This window comes from Ranitomeya variabilis, chromosome 5 (assembly GCF_051348905.1).
Source record: "Ranitomeya variabilis isolate aRanVar5 chromosome 5, aRanVar5.hap1, whole genome shotgun sequence".
In the NCBI taxonomy this organism is placed as follows: domain Eukaryota; kingdom Metazoa; phylum Chordata; class Amphibia; order Anura; family Dendrobatidae; genus Ranitomeya; species Ranitomeya variabilis.
The window spans coordinates 11725124-11735585 of NC_135236.1; the positions used below are offsets into that span (position 1 = coordinate 11725124).

General features: G+C 42.2%; 1 protein-coding gene across 1 annotated transcript; it reads left to right on the forward strand.

Annotated features, from left to right (window-relative positions):
* The first annotated feature begins 5166 nt into the window (after positions 1 to 5166).
* On the forward strand, positions 5167 to 6132 carry LOC143774603 (olfactory receptor 5AR1-like). The gene has a single exon (XM_077262356.1). The coding sequence runs from the start codon at positions 5170 to 5172 to the stop codon at positions 6130 to 6132; it is 963 nt and encodes a 320-aa protein (XP_077118471.1). The 5' UTR covers positions 5167 to 5169.
* Positions 6133 to 10462: the final 4330 nt, after the last annotated feature.

Sequence of the window (10462 nt, forward strand, 5' to 3'; positions counted from 1 at the left end):
AATCTTATACTATTGTCACCAGTCTACCAACCTGTTGTTAGAAAACAGCCTGCTACAATTAAATCAGTTAGAATGTGGAGTCCAACAAATGAACAGGCTTTACAGGATTGCTTTCATCTTACAGACTGGGATGTGTTGCTTGGGACAGTGGACGAGTATACAAATGTTAATGAAGTGGTTGGTAGAGTGACTGACTACATTAACTTCTGCATTGATATGCTGGTGCCGGCTAAAAAGATTAGGTGTTTTGCAAACAACAAGCCATGGATAACATAGGAATTGAAGCATTTGCTCAACAGGAAAAAAAAGGCATTTAAATTAGGTGACAAAGAGGAAATTAAAATGATACAGCATGAATTGAAGTATAAAATAATGGAGGCCCAGAAAGCCTTCAGAATTAAACTTGAAAAGAAACTGTCCCACAATAATACCAGGGAGGTTTGGTCAGGAATGAAATTACTAACTGGGCTTAAGGTAAGGTCTGATCACGGGGGAGGAAATCTGGACAAGGCTAATGAGATGAACGAGTATTTCAATAGATTTAGCAGTACATGTGTACTGCCAACTGGAAGTGGAGGGGAATTGGGTGCAAATTCTGCAACATCGATATTGGAGGAGGAGCAGACTAATTTTAGAGTATCCGAAAATGATGTGAGGAGGCAGTTTAAGTCACTTAACATTGGTAAAGCTGCTGGACCTGATGGACTCAGCTCACGTGTCCTTAAAGTTTGTGCAGACCAGCTGTGTACTGTCTTTACACTCCTATTTAATGGAAGTCTACAAACAGAGGGTACCTGTGTTATGGAAAACTTCCTGTCTGGTGCCGGGACCCAAGACTTCTTCTCCTGCAACCCTAAATGACTATCGTCCTGTAGTCTTAACATCTCACGCTATGAAGGCCTTGGAAAGATTAGTGCTTGCTCACTTAAGACCAAGGGTCAATGCTTTTATCGATCCCCTTCAGTTTGCTTACCGACATAGATTGGGGGTGGATGATGCTATTCTTTCTCTGTTACATAGTGTACATTCATTTCTGGAGACTGACGGAACCACGGTGCGAGCGATGTTCTTTGATTTCTCGAGTGCATTTAATTCCCTGCAGCCACCTTTACTACACAAAAAGATGACTGATATGAAGGTTGAGGAGGGGATGAGAAATTGGATAACTGACTACCTATCAGATCGGCCACAGTTTGTACAGATGGGAGCAGTTGTGTCAAGCAGATTATTTAGCAGTGTAGGTGCCCCCCAGGGAATGGTGCTTGCACCCTTTCTATTCACACTGTATACATCGGACTTTCAGTATAAATCTGATCTTTGCCACCTTCAAAACTTTTCGTATGACTCCGTGGTTGTGGGATGTATTAGGGGAGATCGGGGGGATGAGGAATACAGAAGGGTGGTGTCGAATTTCGTGGATTGGTGCAATGGTAACTATCTACAACTAAATGTTAAGAAAACCAAGGAGTTGGTGGCCAACTATAGCAGGATTAAGTTGGAATGCTTACCGATCACTATTGCTGGTCAGGAGGTAGAGCAGGTGGAGAGTTATAAATATTTGGGGGTCCATTTGGACAGCAAACTGGACTGGAGATGCCACTCAGAGACTGTCTACAAGAAGGGGATGAGCAGATTGTATTTCCTAAGGAAACTGAGGTCTTTTAATGTGTGCAGCAAAATGTTAGAAATGTTCTACCAGTCTGTAGTGGCAAGTGCCATCTTTTTTGCAATCATATGCTGGGGTAGTAGTGTGCGGGCCTCTGATGCTAATAAGCTGAATAAGATTATCAAAAAGGCAAGCTCTGCTGTCGGCTGCAATCTGGACTCTCTTGAGGAGGTAGTGGAGAGAAGAACTCGGAGAAAGTGTAGGGCAATTATGAACAATAATGCACATCCACTATATGAGCTATTCATGAGACAGAAGAGCACCTTCAGTAACCGGCTAATACTTCTGAGGTGTAAGAAGGAAAAATTTAGGAAATCGTTTGTGCCAACTGCGATGGGAATGTACAACAATAACATTAGGGTTAAATCATAAAGGGGATTGTCTGCTTTATTTCTTCTACTTTTCAGTTCACCCGCTGTGTATGTCCTATTCTAATGTATAATGTCCTTCTGTCAACAAACTGTCATGTCAATTAAGTAATTCATTTTATGATTCTTATGATGTAAGTTGTGCTGCTGTGATACCATAATTTCCCACGGGATCAATAAAGTGTATCGTATCGTATCGTATCGTATCGTAGATCTAGCACACACAGATATCTGTGGTCCAATGCGTACTCAGACCCCTGGAAAGAAGAGATATTTTCTTACATTTATTGATGACAATTCAAGATATACAGTTGTCTATTTACTTCACAGCAAAAATGAAGTTCCAGAGAAACTTGGAATATATCTAGTGAAGTGCAGCAGGAAATCTAAAACTCACCGGCTATGTTGACTCAGATTGGGCTGGTGATTCGCAAGATCGTAAATCCACAAGCGGATACGTATTTAAACTTGGAGAAAGTTCAATCTCCTGGCCTAGTAGAAAACAAGTATCTGTTGCTTTGTCATCTACAGAAGCTGAGTATGTATCCGCAGCCTATGCAAGTCAGGAGATCATTTGGCTAAGACAACTGATGGATGATCTTGGTAAACCGTTAACTCAGCCAACGGTGATATATGAGGACAGCCAAGGATGCATTAAACTTGCATGCAGTGAAAAGATCAGTGCGAGAATTAAGCACATCGACGTCAGATGTCACCATCTATGTGACTTAATAGATCGTGGCATAATTCAGTTTGTTTATTGTGAAACTGATAAAATGTTAGCTGATATTTTGACCAAGCCATTGCCACGACCTAGGTTCCAAGAATTGAGAACCACTATGGGACTGACAGAATAAGTAGTTGTTGAGTGGGGGTGTTGGCCTAATGCATATTGATCTGTATGTATTGAAACAACTATTGTTTGTTTAATATGATGTGATTTATATATCTGCATGCATATTGTTCACATGTCAACAAAGTTAAAAAAAAAAAAAGGAGTCCTCATTTACAGACAGGATGCTCCTCCTCCTCCTTCCCTGTGAACACAGTCTAGTGTGTGGAGCTGAAGCTGAAGGTCACAGCAGATCTCTCTCAGAAACCAGATTGATCCTGTTCTCATGTTGTATGCTGGATGTTCTTAATTCTTAATAAATGAACATTCTCTGTTGCTCGTTGTGGACATCACGCTGATTAACCCGCTGCTAACAATCTGACACCATCAGATCACTAGATATGAGGTTGGGAAAGTCATATAAACACAAAGGACTGAATTGTTTCGGTGTATGAGCAAAAAAAACGCCCTATCAGATGACACGGAGGACCGTGATTGCACAATAAACCTATATGGGAGAAGAAGAAGTCCTCCAAACACAAGGTGTAGAAAGGGTACACAATTTTATATTGAAGCAAAAAACAGATGGTTAAAAGCTTAAAAAAGGAGATGTAGACAGACCATACAGGAACTGGAGCAAATATAGTGAAAAGTACGATGCGTCTGAAAATTACCGTGATAAATACAGATAAATACATGAGGTTACAATGTGGATAAAATTAGTTCCTAATACACTGGGGTGCAATTATACAGAACTCCTTTCACTTCATTAGATGGGCACCAAGGACCTCCATAATACAGGTGCAGACAATGAGATGGGTTATATAAGGACGTAGAGGCATAGATGTCGGCATCACTCTGTGTCAGGCGACGTCTGCTGTGAGACGGGAGGATTCATCCAGGAGATTGTATTACTGAGAGTAGGTGATACATCAGAAACTCTGCCATTATGTGTTATTTTATGCATCCTATTCCTGCCTACACTGTCATCACCACCTTCATCCTCAACCTTTCCACCAGGACCTTCGTTGTTATAACGATAACCATTCACATCACTACCACCATCTTCATCACCATCGTCCACCTTATCGTTACCACCATATTCATCACGATTGCCAATTACATCTCCACCATTAACATAATTAACAATGCCACTTCTATCATTAGTAACATTATACTCATTGTCAACATCATCACTATTTTCTTTCTCTCCACAACCATGTTCATCATCACCATCTTCATTCTCACCACATCCATTGTCATCATCACCAGCTTCATCCTCACCAGCTTCATCCTCATCACAACCACTTTCATCATCATCACCATCTTCATCCTCACTTCCACCACTGTCATCATCATCATCTTTATCTTCACTACCATCACCACTGTCATCATTCACATCAGTTTCACCATCATCATAACCATCATCACTACCCTCATCATTAGCCAATGTCCTTCAGGCATGTACCATAGTTTAGGTTTGTTCCACCTCTCTGTACAAGGAATATTTTCTCCTAGATCAGTTTCTGCAGCAGAAGGAATTACAATCTCATTTTTTTTTAAATCAGAAGCACAAATACTATGTCATTCATCTCCGTACATGGGTTACGTGCAGATTAATATGATAGTATATCAAGAGGAGCAGATGGAAAGGTCTTCTCTGCCATTAGACCTAAAACTTTTTGGTAACTTTTTAATGTAAATGGAATTACCTTTAAAGACAGTGGAATTATATTGTTTGTTCCAGGACTGGAGTAATAATACTTATAGACTACTGGTAATTAAAGTTTTTGGGCCCCTTAACAATTACTAGATGCATGACAAATGGTTTGGATAACCCAAGAGTCTTTCTTAAAGCCCCCACCTTAAACATCTTTAAGAAAACAAGTAAAATGTCATGATGAAATCGCAAATCAGAAATTGTCATTGGTGCTGATCCAGGCTATAAGATTGTGGTAGCTCTTGATAATTTCTTCAACTGTGGGGAAATCAGTTGTTATATCTTTCAGCTGAAACAACTAAGTAGCCTCTCATTTTAAGAGAAGGGGTCTAGCTACAGTATATAGGGTACAGAGGTAGTGCAACCTCAGCCCTCATAACCACTATATTTTGGAGGTCAAGATTACAATTCTCCCTATGACTAGCTCTAGTCTTCACTGTAGCAGCATAAACATTGAGGAGAGAAGTGCTTTGAGACTTGAACATTTAGAGTTACCTGTCACATTGATTTAGTCCAACTCTATAATCTTGGTTATTAATGTCAATGATTTCATCCCAACAGAGAAAGATCTGGAATTAAGGATATGAACAACACCCAAGTGACCATGTTTGAGTTTACCGGACTGACTCATGATCCAGCTCTCTCTTTTTTTCTTTTCATTTTCTTCCTCCTAGTTTATTTTATAACTGTGGTGGGAAATGTTGGGTTGTTCACAATTGTCCAACAGACATCCACCCTCCACACCCCGATGTATTACTTCCTCAGTTACCTCTCGGTGGTGGACCTCTTCTACTCCTCATCTGTAACTCCTAAGATGATTACTGACCTGGTCTCTGTAAGGAAGGTCATCACCTTCTATGGTTGTGCTCTTCAGTATTTCTTCTTTTCTACATGTGCAGCCACAGAGGTTCTTCTCCTCTCGAATATGTCCTATGACCGATATGTTGCCATCTGCTACCCTCTCCACTATTTCTCCATAATCACCAAAAATAAATGCATGCTTTTGGGTCTTTTTGCTTTTTCCTTTGGCATGTTGCCATGTTCAATGCAAACCTCTTGTATATTCAGACTTCGATATTGTGGATCAAACCTTATTGACCACTTTTTCTGTGACATTCCTTCGGTACTTAAGCTCTCCTGCTCTAACACCTTCACCTGTGATATAATTATGTTTTCCTTTATAGGATCTTATAGCATAGGCTCGCTGGCCACCATTCTAGTGTCGTACATCTATATCCTAGTGGCCATTCTCCAGATTAAATCTAGCGGAGGTAGACAGAAAGCATTCAGCACATGCTCCTCACATGTCATCTGTGCCTCTATCTTCTACGTGTCTGTATTCCTAACTTATCTACGGCCTCCTTCCCAGAACTTTGAGAAACAAGACAAGGTGGCCTCTGTCTTTTACTCAGTCATAACACCCATGTTGAATCCTCTCATTTACAGTCTAAGGAACCAGGAGGTAAAAATGGTCCTTGTAACTGTCTGTATCCAGACATGGCGCAGTTTTAAAGATAAGTCTGTAGGATCCCAGGAACTAAATTAAGGTTACAAGAAAGTATCTGATATCAAAACATATACAAACAAGTAAAGTCATTACCAAATTCAAATTTTGTGAATAATCAAGGCCATGGAGATTAGGACAGGCCGGGCAATTTCTAAGGTATTTTGTTCTTGAGATTCCAATGCAAGAACTGGACTAAACATAACCCTTTCATTGTGTGAAGGTCCTGTGTTGCAATGCAGTAAGATATAGGTCTTTCCTAAAAATTTTAATGGATGCTGGACTACGTCATTTTGCCATTATAACGAAGCTGTTATGTATTCACTACCTAAAGTTGGATTTTTCAAAAACTGAGATTCTTGTGTTTCCACCCTCTACTAATATACCTAATCCTGATATTTCCATCTCAGAGTTACTACTGTAGCTTCTGGACACCATGCCCAGTGTCTTGGGGTTATATTAAAAGAAGTCGAGAATAAAAAATAGGCAGCTACCCGTTAAGTCAGTGTCCAATCCTTTAACAAGTCTTGCAACATAACTAGCAAAAGTAGCCAAGCCAGAAATCCATGAAAGATAAATATTTTGGAATAGTGAACCCTCAGTAGTGTAGCCAAAAGATTTTCTGGCTGAAATAGATGCACGTGATTCAGTTTTAGGGGCAGAAATACACTATATTGCCTCTTCCCTGTAGCAGCCACTTCACTGTCTCTACCCCGAACCAATCTCTGCACCATCTCTATTTTGCACTGATCTCTGCACTGACCCTCTCCTGTATCAGCCACTGAACTAGGTCTACTAGGTCTCTTGCACCACTCATTGCACTGCCGCTACCTTGCACCACTCATTGCACTGCCTCTACCTTGCACCACTCATTGCACTACATTGACTCTGGCTTTGCTGTCACCATTGAATACAATGTAAATTTTGAATACTCACGTACAGAGCACCACTTAAAATCTCTGCTCTCCTCATCTCTGTCTACCACCCTACTCGCTCTCTCCACATTGCTGCACTGCCCTACATCTCCTTATCTCTGTCTACTACTCTACCCATCCTCCCCAGAGTGCTGCATCCCTACATCATCCCCTCATCTTGGTTTACCATCCTACCCGTCCTTCCCACAGTGCTGCACCCTTACATTTCTTCCTCATCTGTCTCGCACTCTAGCTGTCCTCTTCAAAGTGCTGCACTGTTCTACATCTCCTCCTCATCTCCATTTGCCACTCTCCCCATCTTCTCCACAGTGCTGCACCACCAGGCATCTCCTCATCTCCATCTGTCACCCTCCCCATCCTCTCCACAGTGCTGCACCGCCCTACAGCTCCTCATCTCTGCCTACCACAAACTATTCCTCTTCACAGTGCTGCACCACCATGCATCTCCTCTTGATCTCTCTCCACCATTTTCTCATCCTCTCCACTGTGCTGCACTGCCCTACATCTCCTCCATCATATGTCTACCACCCTATCCCTTCATCTCAACAGTGGTGCACCACCAGACATATTCTCACCTCCGACTGCCACCCTCCCCATCCTCTCCACAGCGCTGCACAGCCCTTCATCTCCTCCATCATCTGTCTATCACTCTGCCTGTACAAGCTTGACTCTGAACCCAAACCCAATAATGTCAATAGTGACCCAAACATTTGTGCTGCAAAATGTCTGCAAAATGGTTGTAGTAAGTGCTAGGGGGGCTGCAAAAGGAAGCAAAATGAGGTTAATAGCAGGAAAATTGCCCTGCAAACAAACATGGATAGAAAAATGACTTAAATCCCTTAAATTAGTCAGTAAATATTGACTTAATTAGCTTACCCAGCAGGCTGGAAATAATCAATATAATGGTGTGAGGCTAGGGTACCATCTCACAGTGGCACTTTTGTCGCTACGACGATACGATCCGTGACGTTCCAGCGATATCCATACGATATCGCTGTGTCTGACACGCAGCAGCGATCAGGGACCCTGCTGAGAATCGTACGTCGTAGCAGATCGTTTGGAACTTTCTTTCATCGCTGGATCTCCCGCTGTCATCGCTGGATCGGTGTGTGTGACACCGATCCAACGATGCGTTCGCTTGTAACCAGGGTAAACATCGGGTTACTAAGCGCAGGGCCGCGCTTAGTAACCCGATGTTTACCCTGGTTACCGTCGTAAATGTAAAAAAAAACAAACAGTACATACTCACATTCCGGTGTCCATCAGGTCCCTTGCCGTCTGCTTCCCGCACTGACTGACTCCCGGCCGTAAAGTAAAAGCAGAGCACAGCGGTGACCGGCCCTGCGCTTAGTAACCCGATGTTTACCATGGTTACCCGGGGACCTCGGCATCGTTGGTCGCTGGAGAGCTGTCTGTGTGACAGCTCCCCAGCGACCACACAACGATTTACCAACGATCACGGCCAGGTCGTATCGCTGGTCGTGATCGTTGTTAAATCGTTTTGTGAGACGGTACCCTTAGCCAACACAGCTCAAAATCAGTGTAAGTCAATATTGACAATTTTTATCAATGTCTTGGGTAAATATCCATCCATTCACTGAAACCCACCCAGAGTTAAATCACATTAGTAAGGAAAGCAAACAGCTGTGAGCAGGAGTTATTATTCTGGGAAGGGGCCAATATCCATATCCAAGTTCGCAGCCTATTAATAACAGCTCACAGCTGTCTGCATTGCCTTTACTGCTTATGAAAAAGGGGTCCTAAAAATGATGTGGGGTCCCCCTTATTTTAAATAACCAGTTGAGGGAAAGTAGACAGCTGGGGGCTGGTGTTATTATTTTTGGAAGGGACCAATTTCCATAAAGGTTGTCAGTCTAATAAAGTCAGCTCATAGCTGTATGCTTAGCCTTTACTGGTTATTAAAAAGGGGAAACCCCAAAAAAACTGACATGGGGTCCTCTCTGTTTTTAATATCCAGCAAAGTCTAAACAGACAGTTGTGGGCTAATCTTAATTGGTTGTGAAGGGGCCATGGAATTGAATAAAGATGAGCCTTCATCCTTCTCCTATGCCTTTATGGGGTCCTCAAAAGGAAGCAAAACAAGAGGGGTTTCTTGGGGCTACTTTTTAATGGCAGCAATAACCTCATGATCATGAGTGTATTTTTAGTCACTTGTAAGGGCAGATTCCTTGGCTGCATGATCTACATATGCATTACCAAGGATGTGGGCTTCGGAAGTCAGCTTTTGGTGGCCTTTGATTTTACAGAAGGACCATATATTTAGGAAATATTTTCCCTCGCTGCACAATTTGTCTGAGAATATCTGCATGCTGTAAAGGCTTATTTTGTGAAACAACCATCCCCATCAGAGTCCAAACATTTAGAAACAAAGTGAGGGAAGAAACAACACAGGCATTGTCACTAAAAATGTTCATAGGTTCAGTGGACACTTGAATAATCTGTAGAGCTGCTTCCGATTCAGCTCTCTGGGCAGAATAGTGACCTGGAAGTCTATACTGCAACAACAACTGCTTGGCTGGGAACCACACAGCGAAGCCTGAGACATAGTGTCCCTCATGCCAATATCAAGCCCCGTCCATACAGGTACAAGGGACTCCGTCCTGAAAGACTGCTCGGAAGAAAGAAGGAGTGCCATTAGTCTGTTGAACTTGACAATGGTGACATTTTCCGGCGTACTGTATCATCTGGACTAAATTATATTTTCACCCACTTCTAGTTGTAAGTCCTTGGTCTCAAAGTCAAAGATCTGTTGAACCATTCTCTGTGAATTAACTCCCCAAACTTTTCCTTTCAACAGAGTTTTCCTAGTGACATGTGGGGTTTATTTAATCAACGGAGCAAATCCCACTATGGTCTTACTTAATTCATCGTCTAGTGCTCTCCCAGTAAGGGTTTCATGCACAGAGTGAAACCTTTCTACACATTAGGATGGGGTGGTGAGCAACCTAGAGTAGTAGCCTAACTGACTGGACACTTCACGGCTATCTTTGGGCCATTTTTGTAAGATCACTGAGGAGGAAATAGATACATCACCAGTGTGGGCTTGGATGTAAAAAGGCTGAGAAGGGTCAGGGTTATTTAACGCAGTGGCTGCTATTAGGGTGCACTTCAGACCCTCAAAAGCCTGTAAAGCTGGTGTAACCAGATGAACTGTGTAATCCCATGGACCGCTGCGTGAACAAGTACTGCACGTTCTCAAAAGTAAATGCTAAGCGAATTACAGATTCAAGTGGTAGCGGCACAGAGAAAAAGCCATTTCTAATATCCAAACAGGAAAACACTTTACAATCACTCCTCAGCTGTGACATAATGTCAAGAACAGATGCAACAATGGGAGCTTTGAATGCAACCAAAAGCTGCCATCTTCCTTTTTTACAGGTAAAATGGGACTATTACTCGGTGACCTACCTTTCATA